Consider the following 23,934-nt stretch of genomic DNA (forward strand, 5'->3'; position numbering starts at 1 on the left):
TCTGCAATAAAAGCTCTCTTTCCTCTAGGCACTTGTAGCAGATGACTAGCCATAAATGTAATTGCATAGCAAAGATATTGCTCTTGCTGTAGTTATTGGTATCTTTCCTCAATAATGATACAGACAAGAATGTTTGCACTTGGTCCTTGTGTACTCTGAAAATCAGAAGAGACTGAAGCATTTCTTGAGTTCAAAATAGAATAATGTATTCAAAAATTATATTCAGAACCTTAGTATTTTGAATGAGGCAACAAATAGAAGACAGGCCAAGTACCCACCAGCCTGATCAAGTGCTTAGCAGAAAGTGCTTCTGACTGTATTTTTAATTTAATGCATGGCAGTCGCTACATTGCATGGGGCAACATTCATGCCTGATGGTAGTGAGAGTAGTCATTTGCAGTGACTTCCAAGAAGGATAGTGAGAAATATTGCTTTATTGCGAATCCTTTCAGTGAATTCTTTGGATCCCTGAATCTCCACAGCCACTTTCTGGACTATTTTCACCATGGGTTCATCCTCGCCTTGTGCAGACACTGAAGCAGTCCTAATTGGAGATGACAGTATGTTTTAATTTTTTAAAAGTTCTCTCAAGCAAAATGAATATTCATGTTGTGCCTGAAAGCATCTATTTTTTGAGCCATAACTTCTAATCTCTGCTATTTATAATGTACTCTTTGGCTTCTTGACATTCCCTAGAGATGTCCCAGACCCTGGCACATTGTCATTCTTATTAGGACTGATTTCTATGGACCCTGACTGATTTCTGGGAAAACACAGAGGTCCTCCTCAGGAAGAAAAGGCAGGTCAGTCCTGATTATTGCTGTGAGAGAAGCAGTTCCCCAGTACCAGCTCTTAGCACTCCAGCCTCTTAGTTTTGTGCTGCTGTGGTGGGCAACTGACATGAGACTTGATTTTTTGTTTGGTTCTTTACTACATTTGCTCTCTCATGAATAAGCCCTTGGTCCATAAATTGAGCTTGGTGTTGCTCAAAACGAGTTATGCAGATAGGAAGTAAATGAATACAAGGTGCTTGGCTACCAGAGAGCAGGACAGTCCCAGACAACAGTCCAAAAGGTAATGAACTTTCTGGCAGCAAGTTCCCCAGCTCATAATGTATCCTTGACACCAGCACAGGAAAGAGGCAAAACCAAGTGAGTAAGTACAGGACGGGTGAGAACTGTTTAAACTGTCTTTTACTGCTGGCTCTGTGTCATCTGCATTCTCAGCACTGACTGCTAGAGCTTTTTTAACAATCTGAGCATATGTAACAGGAAGGTGTCCTGAGGGTCCTGGAGTCATTGTAAAAATTGAGATACTGCAGGTAGATAAATAATCTGTTGGTCTGGTATGCACCATTAAACTATATACATAAAATATCTGTATGGAGTGACTCTGTGACACACACTGCTCTTACTTCTCTAAGCACAGTGTTCCTAAAGAAAGAAAACAAAGACCCCAAATAGTCAAAGAAGCAATTCCAATTTAGACCCTATAGGTTTAGTGCTGGTCATGCCTTTCTTGTGTACAGAATTTCTGCCTTCCTTTGGGGTAAGTGATATCTTTTGGGGTGACAAGTATCAAAGCTGACTGTTCTGTTCTTTGTTGACTATACTCATGCTCCAGATAGAGGCAGGAATCTGAGCCTGCAAACAACAGCTGGCAGCTTTATTTCATTTCCTGCTGCCATGTGACAGTATGAGGAGTCTTTGTAAGAGGAGGTCTGCAGATATGAGTGTCCAGCTTAACTGCAGCAGCTGTTCCTGTATGATTTCTCACTGCACTCCCCATTTCACATCAGGTCTCAGGGAAATCCAGTGTTGAATACCTATAGTATTTGTGTTGAATACCTGGTGTGACAGACCCCCTCCAGTTTTCTGTTCTTGGAATCTGCTCATGCCAGGACAATATTTACAACAGGACTTGTAATTAAGACCTTGAGTTGTTCAAGTGTGCTGTCACTGCACTGGCACTGCCAGAGCAGGTGTCCCTGTCTCCCAGCAGCAGCTCTTCAGAGCCAGACTCCACTGTGCACCTGGGTGCTAGCAGTAGCTGCTGATTTTTGGAGAGAGCAGCCTTTGCTTAACACATGATATGTGTGAGACAGGTGGAGAATGTCTTTTATGGCCAGCAATGGGAAGGAGAACAAATAAATAATGTGAAGAGCAGGCCAGTTGCTTTGTTTACTACTCCTGTCTCTCTGGCTGCTGCCATAGAGGAATCAAGTATGATGCATTTGGTGCCAGGTAACAATAATATTTAGATCTCAGAGGAAATCTGCGGTGGAGCAGGAGTCAGATGAATGTTACCCTGGCTGAGAGGTATCTTTGAGGAGCCTCCTGGGCCTGCCAGATCCTGCTTTGCATATATGTTTATTGCCTTGTATAACTGATTGACTACTGTTCCGATTGCACAGCCTTCAAACCAGGTGCCTGGCAGTAACTATCTATTTCAAGAGGCATGTAAATGATTTTCTGTCCTGCCTGGAATTCAGTATGCCTTAATGGAGCTGGCCACAGGAAAGTTTCAATCTATTTCCAGCTTTCACTTTGGCAGGTTATTGATGTTTACCTCAGGAACACGAGAGAAATGATGGCAGCAGTCACATCAACCTTTCCAATCAGCTACATGCTGGTTTCACACTGCTCTGCTAAGAGCCTGGCAGTGGCTTTTGGGACTAACAGATGCCATCTCAAAACAATTAAATACCAAGGAATGCTATTGCGTTCTTTTGGCTTAATTAGCAATACCACCACGCAATTGCATGTTAACCATTTGAATGGCCAGTGCACCTGCTCATTTTCCTGCGTGATTCTCAGCACAACGAGCAGTTCCAAGGCCCATGCTGACCAGCCACATATCAGAAGTGGAAGAGTAAGCAGGCAGAGAAACCAGCAAGTGCTCTAGATATAAATGTTGCCCCATTTTTTTAATGGGGAGAAAACAAGGGTTTCACCTGGTGCCACATCACACAATGTTTTTAGATGCAGCACCTTTGCAGCTGCCATAAATCTGTCATGCATATATCCCTGATAATGTGGACACCTGGGATTCTCATGTCATTCTAACACTGATGCTTATGCCCAAGTAAGAAATGTTAAGTACCCAGAACTCCTGAAGAAAACAAATGATCAGTCAAATGTGAGACAAATGGACTAAAAAAAGAGGGAGAGAGACAGAGAGGCAGAGAAAGAATACTAATCAGGGCAGGAATATTCTTTTGCTACAATTCAGTGAGCAGATGTATCAAACACCCACTGAAGATTTCAAAATACTGAAAGTTGACTGGCTTCAGCAGTTGTGTAGGACCTCTAGATTAGCAAAGTGCTGCATTATCTTTGCCACTCTCCTCAGTATCTGCTCTTTGTGGTCCCAGAGATACACTCTGAAGCAATATTGGAGTTTTACATCACTGGACCCTCCACAGGCGGGCACAGAAGAGGAGGAAATGAAACACCATGCAAACTGTGCTGGTTTTGACTTGAGTAAACTTTCTTCACAGTTGCTGGTATGGGGCTGTGTTTTAGATTTCTGCTGAACATAGGGTTGAACATAGAGATGTTTCCATTATTGCTGAGCAGGGTTTACACAGAGCCAAGGCCTTTTCTGTTTTCATAGGGTCAGTGTCGAGGAGGCTGGGGGTGCATGTGAGGCTGGGAGGAGACACAGCCAGGACAGGTGACCCAAACTGACCAAAGGGATATCCCACACCATATGACATCATGCTCAGTATATAAAGTGGGGGGGAAGAAGGAGGAGGGCAGTGACGTTTGGAGTGATGGCATTTGTCTGCTCAAGTAACTGTGACATGTGGTGGGGCCCTGCTCTCCTGGAGATGGCTGAACACCTGCCTGCACATGGGAAGCAATTAATTAATTCTTTGCTTTGCTTTTCTTGTGTGCAGGCCTTCTTGCTTTTCCTATTAAACTGTCTTTATCTCAACCCATGAGTTTTCCAGCTTTTACCCTTGCAATTCTCTCCTCAGTTCTGCTGGTGGGGGAGTGACTGAGCAGCTGTGTGGGGTTGGTTCCTCCTTGTCCTGTTCACTACATGCTCTTCCAAATAGTCTTGCCCCGTCTTTCCTTAAGCTCCTTTCAGGTATTGGAATGCTGCAATTAGGTCACTGAGTTCTGAGTTGGAAGGGACCCACAAGAATCATCAAGTCCGTCCAAGTGAATGGCCCATACAGGGATCAAATCCATGACTTTGGCATTATTAGCACCATGCTCTTAACTGAGCTAATCTCAGGTTCCACCCTGAAGCCTCCTCTTTTCCAGGCTGAACAATCCCAATTCTTCCAGCCTTTCCTCAGAGCAGATGTGTTTCTGTGAGGTGCTCTCAAGGACAGAACTTGGGGTCCAACCAAGTAAGATAATAATAGTTCAGAGCTAATGGAACCATATAGTTTTTAAGAGGGTCTAAGTGAAACTCCCAAACCACAAAACCATTATGAGTAAATTCACAAGTTTGTTAACTTTTCAGACTTGGAAGGTTTTGCTCCAAGATGTTTTAGCCTTTTGGAAAGTCTTTTCTTTAAATGTAGCTCCATTTTTAGAGGGGGTGGGAGGAAAATAAGTGTAATAAACAACTCTCATAAAGGAGGAAATTTGTCCTCTTTGAGTTGGGTCTTGAAGACAAACTTTAGGAACAAGCTTTCAGGACTGTATATCGCTTTTTCTCCATCTCCTTAATCTATGCAGCATTCTGAGAGACCGGTTATTGCATAAACCAATTCCCATTGACACAAGACAAGACACACTCTCCCCTACACTGCTGGCATTGACCAGCTTTACCAGTATAACATGGTGCAGGGACTGAATAGTCATTTCACTGCCTGTGCAACAAATTTGTACAAGGTAAATTCTTTCTTTTTGGTAAATGATGAGCAGAAAGTGGCATTTCCATAAGACCATCCAGTGCATAAATATAAAAGAGAGTTTAATTGTCTATGTGACAAAATTACTTCCAAAAGGAAGAACTGGAAATAAATACCACAGTGAAAATATCTGCAGGAATTTATGGGAGACTAATTGGTTTTATCCTTAGTGACACTGTCAGGGTTATGCCGTGATATGCTGTGGTATCTTAATGCTGTGAGAATGGGCATATTTAAAGTGTCGGAAGATAAGATAAAAAATCCTGTTTAAAAGATTATGTCTTGCATCAATTTTCTGCCAGCAGCTGGTCTGCCAGTACACTAGAGGAAATTCTTTTTTACAGCTTCACAGTGAATTTTTGTTCCATAAGGTATGTAGCAATCACTGTGTTACATGTTGAGTGTATGACAAATACCAAACACATTGTAGGTTGTGTGCTTCTGCTCATTAATGCAAATTAAGCTATTTGTTATCACTGTAGTCTTTAATACTGAAACTAGTCCATCAGGAAGAAGAATGGTAATGCAGTATATGAACATGCCTGTATTGCAGAAGAGGGTATTTAGACAAACAACTCCACCAGCTTTGCTGCACAGAAAGGAGAAAAATAAGAAGGAAAAATGCTGCCTTGAAGCCTCTCCAGCAAAATTTTCCCTAGCCTGAATGCTGTTCTGAAAAAGCAAGAATTCATTCCCTAGCATTCTGCCTTTTCATCCTAGACATAATAACACCTCATAGCCACAGTGTGCAGGCACTGAGTAGGAGATGGTTCCCACCCCAAGGCGACTGCACCAAAGGGTACAGGGTGTGTGCAGCAATACTCAACTGCCAGGTCTTCTTCTTTGAGTGAGTTTAGGGTCCTAAGCAGTTCCTGAAGTGCATTTAGACACAAGTCTATGGGACTGGATGAGATTCATCCACAGGTACTGGTGGAAAAGCTCCCTAAAAGCCACTCTCCATCATTTATTATCAGTCCTGGTGAACCAGGGTGGTCCAGATGGTTGGAGGTTGGCCAGTGTGGCACCCATCTACAGGAGGGGCCAGAAGGAGGATCCAAGGGACTACAGGCCTGTCAGCCTGACATCAGTGCCTGACAAGGTTATGGAGCAGATCATCTTGAGTATGATCACAAGCCACATACAGGACAATCAGGGAATCAGGCCCAGCCAGCAGGGGTTTAGGAATGGCAGGTCCTGCTTGACCAATACGATCTCATGACCAGGTGACCCTCCTAGTGGAGGAGGGAAAGGCTGTGGATGTTGCCTACCTGGATTTCAGTAACGCCTTTGATAGTGTCTCTCACAGAATTTGCCTGGGGAAGCTGCAGCCCATGGCTTGTAGAGGTGCACCCTTTGCTGAGTTAAGAACCAGCTGGATGGCCAGACCCAAAGAGTCGTGGTGAATGGTGCTGCATCCAGCTGGCATCTGGTAGTGTCCCTCAGGGATCAGTGTTGGGCCCAGTTCTGTTTGTTATCTTTACTGATGATCTGGATGGAGGGATGTAACAGGGTGAGTTCAACAGGATGCCAAGACTGAAAACCAAGACACTGCTGAGAGCTCAACAATAAACCAAATATTTATTACAAAAGATGTCCAAGTAAACAGGAACCCGAGAGACAGGAAAAGAGTGAACTAAGCCCTCAGTGAAACCCCCACTCACGCAGGTGTGTTTTACGAGCTTGTCTTACCGACCCCAGGATAACCAGAATTCCTCATAGCAGAGGATTCATCCTCGGAGGGTCAGCAGGCTCACAAAGATAGCAGGCGTCCCAGCAAAAGGCAACGTTGTCCTTCACGTGAAGCTTGAGAGCCCCGAGCACGAGACACCTGCATTTTTTATCCAATTAGCCGGTGATGTCTACCTGGGCCGGTGTGGCCAGCACTGCCCAGACAGAGGCCTTTGGTCCCTCTCCCGTTATGTAAGTGGTGCCCCTTCAGCGCACGCGTGAGAACTTTGGGATTCCCCTCGCACTTGCGCTGTTTCACACAAGGGGTCTTACCTATTTGGGTCTGGGGGCTTTACTTCATCCTCTCCTCTTCAGTTTCTCCTTCAAATGTCCTCTACAGACAACCAGCCGATCACAGAACACCAATTAAAACAGTTTATACAAGAAACTGTCTCTCCAAGGACGAAGCTCCAGTTTATCAGTGAACTTGGCAGACGAAGAACAAAACTTTTGCAGGTGGCTGGGCCAAACACAGACCAAAAAATATCAACAATCTCTGATACAAGGGATCAAGTGCATTCTCAGTAAATTCACAGACAACACCAAGCTGGGGGGGAGTGCTGATCTGCTGGTGGGCAGGAAGGCTCTGCAGAGGGATCTGGACAGGCTGGATTGATGGGCCAATGGTATGAGTTTCAGTAAGGCCAAGTGCCAGGTCCTACACTTTGGCCACATCAACCCCATGCAGTGCTACAGGCTGGGGGCAGAGTGGCTGGAAAGCTGCCTAGCAGAAAAAGACCTGGGGTTGCTGGTCAGCAGTGGCTAAATATGGGCCAGTGTGTGCCCAGGTGGCCAAGAAGGCCAATGGTATCCTGGCCTGTATCAGGAATAGCATGGTCAGCAGGACCTGGGCACTGGTGAGGCCAAGCCTCGAGTGCTGTGTCCAGTTCTGGGCCTCTCAATTTAGGAAGGACACTGAGGTGCTGGAGTGAGTCCAGAGGAGGGCAATGAAGCTGGTGAAGGGTCTGGAGCACAAGCCCTACAAGGAGCAGCTGAGGGAGTTGGGGGTGTTTAGCCTGGAGAAAAGGAGGGTCAGGGGAGACCTCATCACTCTCTACAACTGCCTGACAGGAGGTTGTTGCAAAGTGGGGGTCGGTCTCTTCTCCTGGGCAACCTGTGACAGGACAGGAGGACACAGCCTCGAGCTGTATGAGGTGAGTTTCAGGCTGGACATCAGGAGGAATTTCTTCAGGGAAAGGGTTGTTAAACATTGAAATGAACTGCTCAGGGAGGTGGTGAAGTCACCATCCCTGGAGGTGTTCAAGGAATGACTGGATGTGCCACTTAGTGCCATGGTCTAATTGACAAGGTGGTGACCAGTCAAAGGCTGGACTTGATGATCTCAGATGTCTTTCCCAACCTAAATGATTCTGTAAATCTGTGATTCGTTCCAGAAAGCTCAGGAAAGTGGTGAACACACTGATGCAAGACTTCCAACAAAGCCTTTCAAAATCAGAGGGACAGAAGTATAGGTTTTTATCACAGTCTATTACATGTTTAACAGTGCGAAAATACAGTCACCAAGATTTCAGCTTTGTTGCTTTGAACTGAACACAACTCTGGAGTTGTACAGGCATAGAAAGAGGTGCTGTTCTAAAATTTGGAATATGTAAAATTAGCTTAAGAAAGGATGTTCTTTGATGTTTGATCTTTGTATACTTTCAAGACTAATCAACAAGAAAGGAAATTTAATTCATGAAACAGAGAGCAGCTAACAAGCAAACTCAGAGACCACTGACACAAGAAACCAATCTCAAAAGAAGAGAAACACTGAGCATATGGACTAATTAGCCTGAGAAGCGAGAGAATCATTAAGCAGTAGAAGACAAAATAGTAATTAATAAGAGAACTGGGTAACTTGCAAATGACCACTAATTGCTTTGTTTGCTAAAATGCATAAATAGTAAAAAGTTTTGATATTTGGTGTGTTTGATTTGTGGAATGCAACCGAGCCCCGAGGCTTGCACAACTCTGAAATAAATATCAGTGTTTCTCGCGAGTGTGTAATTACTGGCTTGTTGCACACTGGGTAGTGAATACAATTTTTGTGAACCACAGTACTACTGTAGTGAGACCGCAAACCTAAACACTTCTCTAATGCTGGCATTTAATCCAAGCACCGGAAGATGAAGCATTAACAGCCTTTAAAAACCGCAGTTCAAACGATGAGACGCCAATGGGGTTGGAAAAGAAGCACCTGAGAAAAACCTCTTCTAAAGGAGAGACCTCAGTGCCCACCGACTGTAACCCCAAAGCTCCTCGCCCCCACAAAGAACCTACGGAAAAGAAATGCTAAATGCTAAAAAAGAAATTACTAAACGCCCTCGCCTCCAACGAAATCTCGCAGTAAATGCCCTCACCACGGAGGAAAAAGCAGCTTTCCCACAGTTGCCCTCCCAGCTCTCCCTGCTCCTGATGCCCAAAAAAAAGGCAGATTAAAAAAAATGCTTAAAGGCAGAATTTTGAGCCTATAAACAGCAGGTATTTATTGAATTAACGACGTCGGGGTAGCTTCCAGCTCAGGCTGGACAAAAAAGCTCCGAAGTGGTTCAGTAAAAACAAGCAATTTATACAGTTTCTAATCATGATTACAACATAGTTTCATGCATATTAATATTATTGCATCACTAGATTACAATATTCATAGCAGGTGGAGTCAGGGCGGAGATTGAGGTGTGGTCTCTATTTCGAGGAATATTATGGTGGGAGTTCCTGCCTGCCTTCATCCTGGGGTCTACATTTTACTCATCTTCCTCGGGTGACATGTGTGACCTTCTGTTCTTTCCATTGTTCTCGTGTTCTAATCGTTCAAGCTTCAAGAAACCCTTGGCTGTAGGCCTACTTTACCTATTCAAATGTCTACCTTGGCTCCTCTGGATGAGATTTATGTGTGTTGAGTTCTTTGTTTAGTGTTTGTTGTGGTTCCTTTAAGGTCTAATGCTCTTAGTACAGCACATTGCCTTCCTCCAAAAGTACAGCTTACAGTGAACGAAATACAGGGGGTAAGGGGGGCTCTTATGGGTTTACAGTAAAAGTGTTTTTGATTAACCCTTCCTCTTTCACTCCAGCAAAACCCATTCCCGAGCTTTCCCTTCGGGGCTGTTCGCCTGCCTGCCTGCTGGATCGCGACGGTGCGAGTGCCAGCGGGACGGGGCCGGAGCGGCGGCGGGAGAGCTCCCGTAGAGCTTCACCCGAGTGCCCGCCCCTGGTTTTTGCCTTCCCGCCCCGGTTTCTCCCCCGCCGCGCTCCCGCCGGCCGCGCTCCCTCATCAGGCAGCGCGCGGGGCACCCCAGGGCGGTGCCGGGAGCGGCGGCGGCGCCGAGATGGCGGCGGCAGTGGTGGTGGCCGGGCGGGCGGGCGCCTGGGGAGCGCTGCGGGCGGCGTGGAGAGGTGACGGGGGGCCGGGGTGTGCTCTGGGCGGCACGGAGAGGTGACGGGGGGCCGGGGCGTGCTCTGGGCGGCACGGAGGGGCGATGGGGTGACGGGGGAGCGCGGGGCCGGGGCGGCTCGGCGGGGAGGGCAGTGGTTACCGCCCGCGGGCCCTTGTCCCCTGGCAACGCCCCGGTCCGGGTGGTCGCTGCAGGAGGCCGAGCGGTGCCCCGCAGGTGGAGGGTGGCGCGCTGCGTGTGCGCATCCGTCCGTCCTTCCGTACATACTTCTATCCATATATGCATCCGTATGCACGTGCGTGTTTCCACGTGTACATCCATACGCCCTTGTGCACAGCATCCATCCATGTGCGCATCCATACGTCCGTGTGCACATCCATCCACGTGCTCATCATAAGTCCGTGTGTATCTACATCCCTGTGTACGTTCATCCATGTGTGCATCCATCCATCCATCCGTGTGCACATCCATACATCCATGTGTACAGATATACGTCCATGTATACGTTCGTCCATGTGCACACAGAATCATAGAATTAACTGGGTTGGAAGAGACCTCCGAGATCATCAACTCCAACCCTTGATCCAACCCCACTGTGATTACCAGATCATGGCACTCGGTGCCACATCCAGCCTCGTCTTAAAAACCTCCAGGGACGGTGAATCCACCACCTCTCTGGGCAGGCCATTCCAATGCCTGATCACTCTCTCTGTAAAGAACTTCTTTCTAATATCCAACCTAAACCTCCCCTGACAGAGCTTAAGCCTGTGCCCTCTTGTCCTACTGATTGCTGGGAGAAGAGACCGACCCCCACCTGGCTAGAACCTCCTCTCAGGTAGTTGTAGAGAGTGATGAGGTCACCCCTGAGCCTTCTCTTCTCCAGGCTAAACAACCCCAGCTCCCTCAGCCTCATATATACACCCCTGTGTACATTCATCCATGTGCATATATATCCATACATCCCTGGGTACATCCTTCCACATGCATATCCATACATCCATGTGCACATCCATACATCCATCCATCCGCGTACATGCACAGCAGCACGGACAGCGGGTTTGCAGTGTCCCTGCTGCCTTCCCACGGATCTGAGGTGTGACCAGGTGAGAGCAGCCCCTGCTGCCTCGTGCTCTGGGGTTACGCTGCAAGGCTGTTGCGGGACCAGGGAGACCAGGAGTGTTCCCATGATTCCAAGGTGGCTGGTCATTGGGAAAGTGTACTTGAGCTTGATAAGCCCTTGCACTGATTTTCCCTCCACTGTATCAATTCCAGAGCAGAAAAAGAGTCTTGGGTGTGTTGAGCGCAGCTGTATCTGTGAGCCTTTGGCAGTGGTTGCTGTGGCACAGCATTAAAAGGCCAGGGATGAACTCAAAGTCAAAAAACAGCCCAGTGGGGGCTGCTCTGGGTGCGCCTGGATCAGAACACACCACGGGTGCACACATTCCCTTGTCAGTTCAATCACTCGGGGGCCTACAAGAGCTAGAGAAGAATTCAGTTTTGCATCTAAACCACGCTAATTGGATTTTCTAAATACATGTCAGGTTTTTCTAAAACTCGCATTTTGCTAGGTAGAGTGAACCTAGTTGCTCTTGCACGTGTTGTTCTTCATTAGGATAGGAAATGTGATAATTACCATATAAAATAACAAGCTTTACACTCACATTATCATCAGTGGACAAGGTTGCTGTGTCATGACATAGCAGTTTCCGTATTTTCTTCATGTGCAGTAACATCATATCATAGATGGAGTTTAAGCATGCAAATCTTACTCATCGTTTTATGGTTTGGGGCAGGCCAGCTGGGCAGTCTTAGAAGTAGGAATTCCTCTCACTTTACAAATAGTTGTTATCCTAGGAGATTTGTCATTGGCTGCAGTGAAGCCAAGATCAGATCTTCTGACCTTCTTCTATCACAACAGTGTTTATTTGGCTTCTTGTTTTTCTGACATTTGGCTTTTCCTTTTGTGCCCCAGCCATTCTGTCAGAATTTTATTGCCTGCAGGATTACTGAAGATTGAGTGAATGGGCAATAAAATGGTGAATATTAATGATGATAAATTTACATTTTAAGACTATTTTGATGGGAATTTTTTAGAACTTCCTGCTACATTACCCCAGTTAACTGAACTGATTGTTATTGGCCTAGAGGGAGCTACTGTCCTGATTTCAAAAAAGATTGTTGTTTTATTGATAGTGAACATTACATATGTTCAAGTTCATGACATGTAACAGAACGTGACAAAAGTCATGCTTATTTTTTGTTTTTAAAATCTAGCTGAAATGAATTTAAATGTAGTTTAGGAAGAAGTAGATTTTAATTTTTTTTTTTTAATTTTTATTGTCATCTTCTGAATAACATTGAATAATTGATATCAGGTAGAGTAGATTACCCAGGGCCATGTTCAGTAGAGAATTAAAAAAAAAAGTTTCATATGTTCCTATGGAATTTTCTGGTTTTGAATTATACGCGTCTTGTCCTATCACTGGCACTAGTGAGAAGAGCCTGGCTCAGTCTTCTTTTTACCCTCCCTTCACGTATCTGTATACATAGATAAGATCTCTCCTGAGCCTGCTTTTCTCCACACTGAGTCTTCCCAGCTCTCAGACTTTCCTCTTAATGAGAAATGACCCAGTCCCTAATCATCTCTGTGACTGCTGGACTTTCTTGTGCAATATCTGAAGTTGGGAGAAACCCATAATGATTGTTGAGTCCAACTCCCTGCTCCTCCAAGGATTACCTAAATCACGTGACTAAGAGCATCATCCAGACACCCTTTGAACTCTGGCAGGCTTGGTGCTGCGACCACTTCTTTGGGGAACCTGTCCCAGTGAAGAACTTTTTCCTAATGTCCAATCCTCCACTATGTCCAAGTCTCTCTTGTAACGGAAGAACTAGACACAGCGCTCCAGGTGTCCCACTGGTGCTGTTTAGAGGGGAAGGATCACCTCCCTCAACCCACTGGCAACAGTACTAACACAGCCTAGGATGCTGTTGGCCTCTTTTGCCACAAGAGCACATTGCTGGCTCATGGCCAACTTGATGGCCACCTGCAGCCCCCAAGCCCTTTTCTGCCACGCTGCTTTCCAGCCGTTAAGGATCTGTTGGTGCATGTGGTTCCTTCCCAGGTGCAGGGCTTTGCACTTGCCCTTGTTGAATGTCGTGAGATTCCAGCCCATTTCTCCAGCCTGTCAAGAATCAGCAGGACCCTCTGGTGTATCTCCACTCCTTTCAGTGTTGTATCATCAGCAGACTTGCTCTGGGTCTCTACCCCACCACTGAGGCCATTAATGAAGATATTGAACAGGTTGATTGGGCCAATTTCAGGTGTGGTTTTCGTAGCACATACATGATTTTATGATGTATTTATTTATCACTTTTACGTCCAGGAACATTGTTGCATGTTTTACTGGTAAGACAATATTTCTACTTTTTGAGGGCATAGAAGTCTTCTAACCTTCTGCTCCTCGTGACATTTCGTATTGCGATATATTTCCCCCACATTCTGCTTTGCACTTCAGTACAAATGTTCAAGTCTGATTCCCTTTGAAAATTACTGGTTTTTCTTCTGGTGCATATATTTGCGAAAAACAATGTTTTAAGGAAGAAAATGTCATATATATGAATACCTTTCTGTCTTTGTTCTCAGGGTTTGCTTCTGTGCCAGTGAAAGGGAGTTGCTGTTCCTATTCTAGCCTGGCATGGACTTTCCAGACACGGTGTTCCATCTCTGCCCCCTGGAATGTGACAGTTGAGCAATGCAGAAAAAGCAGTTTCTTCAATACATGTAAGTCTTGAGTTGGATAAAAATTATTAACTGTAATAAAAAGAAGAAGAAAAGAAAATACTGCTTTGGAGAGACACAGTCGTGAAAATTTATGCATAGTAACTTTTTTCTATCTCCTGAGATTATAGTTGCAGTGAGAGGTATTGAGAGAAGTGCATGCACAAAGTCAGTTTATTATTTTTTAATAGCAAGGGTTTGTTTTATGTCACAGTGAATCCATCCAATATATGTCATTGGATGCAAGGGGGAAGCACCTACCCCTCTGTTTCCTAGTCTTTTACTGTGAATATAAATTGTGTGTTTATTCTCTAAATTATTTTTGAGCCACAGGCAAGACATATTTTTCAAGCTGTGCTGTCTCAGAAATTAAATAGCTGAAATGCAATAATGTGTGTTAAACAAAAATTGTTGATAATGTCCTGCTAATTGTCTGGTCAGCTGCAGTATTTTCCTCCAGTCCTGAAAGGAATTACACCCATGCTTAACAAAACTGAGAAATGATGACTGTTTCAATTCTTGCTCAGGACTGTGAAGTGGGATAACTGAGGAGCCATTTCACCTGCTTTGTGGTTTCTTATCCTACCCATACAGGAATAGAAGGAATAGTAAGGACAGAATCTCTAGAGGAGATAAATGCAGCAATTTGAGAGTCTTAAGTTCTTTGACTGTTCATAGTGCATAGAATTTAAGAGCTCTGCAAAATCAGGGCTTCAGAACTGGTGGTGTCTTCCTATTCTCAACATCTGAGTGGCAGAATACTGTGGGTTTTTTTCTTTACATTTGCTAAAGAAATGGGGTTTAAACAGACAGCTGCCTGTCTGTTACTCTTATGCAGTAAATTTTCACTGTTGACTGATGTCACGTAATTGAAGGTAGAGAGGTCTCCAAAGACTTGCAAAAGGCTGCAGTGTGAACCACAGGTTCTGCGTAGTAAAGGTTTTCTAAGGATGCCACCTGCCGGAAAAACTCACTTAGACAAGCAATAACAAGATAAGAATATGTAAGAAGCTAAGCACTGTTGTTATTTTGTTTATCTTAAATTTAAGCACCACATATGATTGCAATGTGATTACAATTTGTAGGTTAGATTGTTTCCTTAATTAGGTTTATGTTCACATTCACAAACTCTAGGTGAGCTCTGTTTTACCAGGAATTTTTCCAGATGTCTTGTTAATGACTGAATTAAAAACATTTGTTGTAATGGCATCTCTGCTGCTGGACTTAATAAAATTTTAAACAAGTTATTTTTAAAGAAGTTATTTTTACTACTGCAAACTATTGTCTTATCTAATAAGATGTAACAATCTGGAAAAATGAAAGTGTATCTCCTTTAGGTATTCAGCACAGACAGTAACCATGAGATTCAGAAGATGGATTATATTTCAAAGTACGGTTATTCTAAGAACAGTTTCTCTAACAGAAGGAAAAAATAAAATCTTCAGAATTCAAATGAAGTAGGTACAAACAGTATAAATCACTCATGGCCTCTAGCAGTGCAGTTGCTTTAGAAGTGGTAAAATTTAAAATGCAGATATGACCGTTTTATGTGACATAGTTTTCAAATGAAATGTCAACCAAATGACAGTGCTTTGTGACTGAGAAAGGTGACTGTACTTTTCTATCTTGTTAGTGAATGCTTATTTGTCTTCCATCCTACTTCTAAAAATAATACTATGCTTTTGTTAGTAGGGTCACCTATACTTTCAACATATCTATTGTTTTTAATATTTTAATTGTTTTAAATAGAAGGAATTAATTTAAATAGGAGGAATTGCAATTATTCTAGGCAGTCTGTAAGCATTATCCAGATAGTTGTCTCCTCCAATTCTGACACAAAAATATACACAGGGATTTATTCTTGTCCTTTGACATATTTCAGTGAGTTTGTAATGAAATAATTTAAAATGATCTTCTTATTCCAGGCTTCTGTCCCTCCCTCCTTTCCCCTTTTCACCATCCTCCTCATGGGAAGCAGTTCAGTTTTCATTTATTGGTTTGGCTGTTTCCCAGCTTTGGGAGTTATATTTGACCCCAGTCATCTAAACATCCCCTATGTATCCAACTGTATGTGAGAATAAAGAACTTTATTTGATACTGGGGCTATATAAAAATTATACTCTCCTACTCACAGTATTAACTCCATTAGGTACCCCTGGAAACCATAGAATGGTTTGGGTTGGAAGGGACCTCAAAGATCATCTTGTTCCAATGCCACTGCTGTGGCCAGGGACACCTTCCACTATACCAGGCTGCTCAGAGCCCCATCCAACCTGGCCTTGAAAAGAAGAATCTAATTTCTCTGTTGCTGGGTGATGTTTCCTGTTAGGTTAGAATACAGAATAAAGAAGATGATGATTTTTCAGAGGTTATAAAACTATTTTGTAACAGTCATGGGAGAATCATTTAGACTAACAATATAAAATTGTACTCTAGTAACATGTTTTATCTCTAGATGCTTTAAGTACTGAAAGCAGTTAGCAGTTGTACTTGGTAGAAATCTCTGTGTTTTTACTCAGAAGCATCAATTCCTGAAAGGCTGCTCCTTAATTACATTTTATATTACGTTTTTGTAGTCCTGTGTGAGTTTTCTTTGAATTAAATTGTTCATTTTGACTGCTGAATCTAACTTGAAATCAGAATGAAAAAATACATATTTTTTCAGTTTTTAAAGAATTTTTCTACAAGTGTGAACACTGCAGATAAATAATTACTGAGTTACCTCTTGACATTATCAGTATTGTAAGAAGAGTTCTAGCATTAAGGCTATGAGGAGTTACAATCATATAACTGCTTACTTATCTGTTTTACAAAATTGATTCTTTTTCTCCTTTTACTCCCTTCAGTTTTCCAGCTTACTGCTCTTTGTCTTTCTTTGTATCCTAAGCAAGCTGGGAACTCATCTTTCAGTAGACAAAGAAATCTGCTTGTAGCTTCAGTACTGTTTTCTGATATGGTTTATAGCAAGTCTTTTGGTAATACTTGTGAATTACTCAGGTGTGGTCTGATATTAATCTGAAGTGAACACTTGTCTTATTCCTGATATTCAGGGATAGAATAAAAAAGACACAAACCCAAATCCTTTTCAAAATACTACAAATATATTTTGTGTACAATAAGCAAAATCGAGTGATGTCATACAGACTCTTTTTAGTGGCTGTTAGTGATCAGCTGGCATAAAGCGTGCTTTCAGCTAAATTGAGTAATGGATCTCTTTCTCATGTATTAAGTAAAATCTTATATATGACACTTTCCCCCCCCTCTTAGTAGGTATGTGCTTTTATGATGGGTTCTGTTTTAGCTCTTGAGGAATGCATTGCATGCATCCTATTTTACAAAGGCAAAATAAAGTAAGGCTCTAAGTCACTAAGAGACTGCACTGTACTGTCTTCATTTTGGAACGTTTCTGTAAATGTGTAAAGCAGTACGGTGATCCTCACTTCTGGTTGGAGTTATTTCCTCCACTTTAAGACATTTCTCCTGCCTGTGTATATGCTCTCTAATCACCTTGGTGCTTTGCTGCCAAGTCAGATTGACCTTTCTGATAGTCAGACTTTTATTTTTCTCCATTGCTGTGTTGTCTGTCTGTCATAAGCAATGTGCCCACCATTGTAATCTTCTTGATGACAGCCTATCCCTTTCATATTCCATTCTTGTCACTTCGTCTTAAAATCAGTGTGATATCTTCCATCTTACAAAGAGCTCGGCTCTGTAGCCTGTAGGCTTCTGATGTGTTTCATTAAATTCAACTGCTTTCCAAACACATGATGATATTATTATAGACTGATTAGTTGAACTGCACTTTGGTACCAAATGGGATGTTTTCATCTGATTCTAATTTTGTCAGAATTTGTGCAGTGCTTGAGGCCAAAACTTGACTCGGTCTGACCTCTTCTTGCTGTATCTGTTGGCACTGCCTAGTCTCCTTTGGTACAAGACAATCTCCTTATGCTGTGACCTTTGCTAATTTCCTCTGTTATAATTAAAGTGATCTTATTGTGGAGTGCAGCTCAAAGTGCAGAAGTTTTTTTTGAGTGTATTACCAGCTCAAGAGCTTGTTCTTTTCTCTCAACTGCTTGTTGCTGCCCCTCTGCAGCCTCCTTTGTAGCTGTTGTGACCCTTTTTCAGACCACACAAACTGCAGACTGGGGAACTGTTCCAGCTTAAAAATAACCTTGCAAAGAAAAATGTAAATACCTTTATTGTATTTCCATGTTTCCAGGCTAGCAGGATTATCATTTAAAAAAAATAATTGCTGGTTACACAGTGCTTTCTAAATAACCTAAGAAGCTTAAAAGGACTGATGATCAGCCTTCTAAGTCATGGAATAGTCACCTAGTTCACTTAAGAATGTGGAATTACTGAATCATGCATTACCTACTTACCTGAAAAAAAACTGATGGTAAGGAGATAATGCACTTCTATGCAAGTTCTGGGGGTTTTTGGTGGGTTTCTTTGTTGGCTTCTCCCCCCTCACTCCCTGCATTTAGCTCACAGCTACATGCATCAGTTAGTCATAATCAACTGGAAGGTTTTTCAGTGCCTGACATTTCAGATACTGGTTTCAAACCATTTGATACAGCTGCTGTTTGTGGAATTTTTTTTTTTACTCATAAACCTCTGGACATTAGGGTTCACTTGAATGTCTCGAAAAGGGCACGTAATTTCAGACAAAGAAATTCTTTCTTTGAGGACTAAATCCTACCAGGAGCAAATTCAACTCTTGCCTCACAGCATATAAGAAGTGTGATAAACACTGCTGTTATCCATGGGCATTTCTATCTGTCTGTATTACACCCATTTACACTTGTCTGCAATACAGCTGAAATTCTGTATTAAATATTTGCCTTGTTGTACTATTTGTACAACAATTTGTAGCTTCCTGCCTTGCAGAGTTGTGTGTACTTCCTTTCCGGTGTACTGAGCTTTGGTTGTCTGACTCAGGATTCTCAACACGGAATCAGTTGTGCTTCCCACTTTGAAAAGGGTTTTTGAGTGAAAAGGTGTTCATCATAGCTCTTGGAAGGACCACCTTGACACCTTCAACAAACTTAGTCAATACAAAAAAGGAACCTGGGCACTTAGTGGTACCTTTGGGCATCGTGGATAGCTCCTGTCAACACCTCACCATGTTGTCAGTACAGCAGAGCCTTTCCAGTTCCAGTGCATTTGCCAGTCTGTGGGACAGGATCTCTCAAGTGCATTAATCGAACAAGAATGAATTGCTGATGGGAAACTGCAGCAATTTGAGCATGGTTATTTTAATTCCTCTGGTTTAAATCAGAGAAGACAAGATTTAAACTACCATAGTAACATTGCCCCTGGGTTAAACATGTAATAGCATTAATATGCAAATAGAATGATGGTGACACTTTGTATTCTGTGGTGAGAACCTTCCTGTCTGGACTAATAGAATGAAAAATGACCAGCCTCATTGCCTTCTGTGAGGAAACGACTACCTGGATGAATGAAGGGAGAGCAGTGTATATTGTCTACCCCAACTTCAGCAAAGCTTTCCATACTGTCTCTCACAGCATCCCCACAGAAAACTGAACAAGTGTGGGCTGGATGAGTGCACAGTGATGTTGATTGAGAACTGGCTGAATGGCAGATCCCAGAGGGTCATAATCAGCGGCACCGGGTCTAGTTGGAGGCCTGTCCCTAGTGGTGTCCCCCAGGGTTCTGTATTGGGCCCAGTATTGTTTAACTTACTCATCAGTGACTTGAATGAAGGGCCAAATGCCTCCTCAGCAAGTTTGCTGATGACACAAAGCTGGGAGGAGGGGCCAATACCCCAGAGGACTGTGCAGCCCTTCAGAAGGACCATGACAGGCTGGAGAAATGGGCAGATAAGAACTGCCTGAAATTCAACAAGGGCAAGTGCAGATTCCTGCACCTGGGGAGGAATCACTCCAAGCACCAGAACAGGCTGGAGGCCATCCTGCTGGAAGGCAATTCTGGGGATAAGGGCCTGGGGTACTGGTGGACAACAAGCTGTCCATGATCCAGCAGTACCCTTATGGCCAAGAAGGCCAGCAGTATCCTGGGGTACATTAGGAAGAGCACTGCCAGCAGATGGAGGGAGGTGATCCTTCCCCTCTATTCAGCTCTGATCAGGCCACATCTGGAGTGCTGTGTCCAGTTCTGGTCTCCTCAGGACAAGAAAGACAAGGAACTCCTGGAGCAGGAGTTGATCAAGTGACTGGAGCATCCCTCATATGAGGACAGGCTGAGGGACTTGAGCCTGTTTAGCGTCAAGAAGAGACAACTGAGAGGGGACCCCATCAATATCTATCAGTATCTGAGAGAAGGGTGTCGAGAATGGAGCCAGGCTCTGCTTAGTAGTGCCAGCTAACAGGACAAGAGGAACGGGCAAAAACTGATGCACAGGAAGTTCCACCTGAACATGAGGAAGAACTTCTTTACCGTGCAGTGACTGTGCATTAGAACAAATTCTCCAGAGAGTTTGTGGTGTCTCCCTCACTGAAGGTATTCAAGAACTGTTTGGACACAATCTTGTATAATGTTCTCTGGGATGACCCTGCTTGATCAGGGAGGTTGGGCCAGATGTGGTCCCTTCCAACCTGACCTGTTCTGTGTCAGGAGGCCTGACCAAAGCCTGAGCTCTGTGATGAGGCTGTTTGAAGTGTTTTACATTCCTTCCTCCTTACATTAGTTTTGCATTTTGTATAAATAAGGAAATAGGGGGGATGTTGTATTTTCAGAACGTGAGAACAGCAGCAGATTTATGTTTTGGTTAACTTTCTGTGCTTTGTGGCTTTTTAACCCCTGGATACTTTTGGGGGTGATTCAAGGTGATTGTCATTGGTTGTTGTCCTTGGATAAGTGCTTCCAGGTATTGCTGCTCTGAGTTACTAATGAATTACTTTCTTTTAATGACCCTAATGGTTACTTGTTAAGAATATTTACCGTTAAATCAGTTTTGAAAATCCATGTAAAAAAAAGTGCATTTGGCTGTGTGCCTGTCTGATTGCAAGATTGTCAGGAGCAGAGGCACATCTTTGCACCAAATACATATGCACATAGTAGGACATTACTTTGTTAGCATGGCAGTAATCCTGCAGTTTAAGTTCCAGCAAAGCAAAGATCAAGCAAGTTTCAAGTTCAGAGTAATTTTTTGTTCAGCCTCGGTTTCTGATATAAGCTGTACTTGTACATTACTTATGAAAGATTTTTTTATTTCAGTGACAGCTGATGAGCTATGGAAAGGAGCTTTGGCAGAGACTGGTGCAGGAGTAAAGAAAGGAAGAGGAAAGAGAAGGAAGAAAAAGCTAAGGAAGAATCTCAATAGAGGCCAGGAGATTGGTGAAGGTAGATTCGCAAATAAGGAGCTGAAGACATCTTGACCTTTTTGTGTGTAGTGTTCTTGCTTTAATAAATTGACATAATTCTGTTCCTTTCTGTGGTATCAGAACTGCTTGAGATATTTTTGTGTTTAAACAAAAATCTTGATATTATTATTTAATGTTATAAATTCCACATCATAAAATGTACTTGAAATATGTGAGAATTTAGCATTTTGTTACTTTTTCTCCAGAGTGCAGAGTTGTAGTCCTAATTTGGAATAAAACGTAATTGTTCTCTGTTATTTTTAAGGACGTTCTGGTTTCCTCTGGCCTGGTCTTAATGCTCCTGTGATACAAACTGGGAGAGTCCAGGCAGTTACTCAACGAAAAAAAGAAGAACGAGATAGAATTCAGACTGAAATTGTTCAGCAGAGAGATACATGGGAGAAGAAAAGAAAAACAAGAGTTAAAAGAGAGGGAGGATGGAGTGGAAGGTGTTGGGGAGGTGTCCTTCTGGATCCTCCTGACCCAGGTCCTAATGGAGGTAAGAATACCAATTATGTGTCTTCCTCTTACTTAGCCTTTCTGATAAGGGGTTTGGAGAAAGTGAGATCCAGGCTTTTCCTGTGATTGAAAGTAAGTTCCAATCATATAAGAGAAATTCTCTCTTATATGCCCATACATAAGCAAGCTAAATCAAAGAACAGGTAAAGACAGGTGAAATTTGTTAAAACACTTCTTCCACTGTTGTAGTATGTTATAGACTGTGTGATGTTATGCTGTGTTACAGAATACTGTATTATGTCATAGATTTACTTATTATGCTAGCTAGGAGTAGAGAAAGAACAATGTTTTTCACTTAGAAATAAAACTGTATTTCTCACAAGTTTGCAGTGGTTTTTTGCAACTGAAGAGGCTTCGGAGAGGGAACAGAATGCCTGTTGGCTTTCATATCCTCTGCTGTGAGCTAAAAGTCTGCTTGGTGTAGACTAACAGATCTCTAAATGGTGCCAAGATGATCATGTTTATAATAATCTTGGAGGTTATGTGTAAATGATAAAGCAGTGTTTGGTGAAGGACTGAGTCCCCAGTTCTACACTCGTATACAGTTTTTAGCTTTTCTCCAGAATCTCACTGTAACTACACCAAATAAAAGAAGTATTAACTGCTTTAATTGGCAGTGGTCTTCTGTGTTACACTGAAACGCTCTTATTAATGAGATAAGTTGGAAAAGCAGGAGTTTGTAAGGATACCTTGTCTATTCTGCTTCTTACACCGAGATGGTTGGAATTTACTGCACTCTCCATTGTTTTCAAAGCCAACACATTTCCACAACCAAACCGATAATAGGATTCTTGTGGAAAATGTATGCATAAATTTTAAGTACGTTCTCCATTGCTTAAAAGGAAACAAATATAATTGCAATTTATATTCAGGTGTGGTGATCAGGTTTTGAAACAGAAACTCGGAGAAAACAGGATCTTTTTGGCAATGTCCATTATTTGATGCATTTTTGATGCCTGCTTCTGTAAAAAGGATATTGAGAAATGCTGGTGGGACCGCTGAAAGCCAAACCTAACTTGCTGACTTGTCTTGCAGTGTGTGAAGACCTGTGAATAAGATCTGACTGGGCTGCATTTTGCATGGTTTTGTGCTCTCTCATTTGACTTGTCTGGAGGTAGTACATGTAGATACCCATGTCATGCCCAAAGCTGTCCAGTATTCTTACTCTTTGCTTCCCTACAACATTGTAAGACATTTCAAAAACATTTTACTTCTTTTAAGTCCTTTACAATGACAGAGCAGAAACTCACTTTCTGTGCAGTGAAGAGCACATGTTCACCACTTAGAGCTGAGTATTTAACATTCACCTGAACGTGTTCAGTGTTTCATTGCTTCACTGTGGTGAAAAGATTTGAACATAAAACCTAGAAGTGATCATTTTTTTTTACAATGCACAACACCTTAATTGCTAATAGGCGAAATAAGTTATGCAATAATTGTCTTTGATGGCAAAGATTTTTTTTCAGGCAGATTTGAAAGAGAATAGAAAAAGGGTCTGGCTAGGTGATGCTTGGTTATTTGAAGTGGTTATGTATTGTTTTATTTTATCCTTCTCCTTTTTCTGGAATTTCACAAAAGTGTGTATCAAGAAGTACTTGCAATTTCATAAAATCATAGAATCGAAGAATAGGTTGTGTTGGAAAGGACTTTTTAAAGGTCATCTAGTCCAAACCCCAGATTTCTTTGAATCGAGGGGATTCATTGATTGTCTAATACATGCTTCACAATATCAAGAGGAATATTGGGTAATACTTTGGTCATAATGCAAGTGACCCATTTGGTGATTTTAACAAGTTACAACTTTTGCTCAGTATGTATGAAATTTGGGGGTAATTTGCAGTTTTAGAGCAGTATTTAGAGAAGAAGGCAGTTTACTGCCAGCTAGTGAAAACTCAAAACATTCTCTTTTTATAACACACTGTGGATAGATAATTTTCATAGTGTTGCTGCGATTGGAAAGAATTAGGAAGAATATCAGATACAATTTAACAAAAATGCTTCAGTGTAAATGGGGATTTAAAGTGATTTCCAAAAGAAATTTTCAGATTTAATTTGGAAAGGATGTATAGCTTAGCTTGTGATCAACGTGTTCAACATATTCTAAGGAAAGCTTTGCTTTCTGTGTGATGTTCAATCACACAATGTTGAATTTGTATGTCTTGCTTTGCCATTAAAAAAAAAATGTAATTTTCTTCCTCTCTGCTACTCAGGTTATTTAAGTTGTACAGTCTTGGGAGACTGTTCCATCTTACTTCCCTGCATGTGTCGTACTTTAAAAGGTGAAATATTGAT

General features: G+C 42.6%; 1 protein-coding gene across 2 annotated transcripts in view; it reads left to right on the top strand.

Moving 5' to 3' along the window:
• The first annotated feature begins 9,841 nt into the window (after window positions 1-9,841).
• The window catches only part of MRPS5 (mitochondrial ribosomal protein S5), a 35,860-nt gene continuing 21,767 nt past the window's right edge, over window positions 9,842-23,934 (top strand). Inside the window, exons 1-4 of one of the 2 annotated variants that reach the window (XM_050315103.1) lie at window positions 9,842-9,991; window positions 13,637-13,774; window positions 20,978-21,103; window positions 21,389-21,622. In XM_050315103.1, the coding sequence (XP_050171060.1) occupies window positions 9,925-9,991; window positions 13,637-13,774; window positions 20,978-21,103; window positions 21,389-21,622 (565 nt within the window). In that variant the 5' untranslated portion in view covers window positions 9,842-9,924. Of the gene's footprint in view, window positions 9,992-13,262; window positions 13,315-13,636; window positions 13,775-20,977; window positions 21,104-21,388; window positions 21,623-23,934 lie in introns of those variants that run through there. The other variant, XM_050315104.1, reaches the window with a different exon arrangement.

Source organism: Myiozetetes cayanensis, unplaced genomic scaffold (assembly GCF_022539395.1).
Source record: "Myiozetetes cayanensis isolate MyiCay16 unplaced genomic scaffold, myiCay2020 scf2-11, whole genome shotgun sequence".
Taxonomy (NCBI): domain Eukaryota; kingdom Metazoa; phylum Chordata; class Aves; order Passeriformes; family Tyrannidae; genus Myiozetetes; species Myiozetetes cayanensis.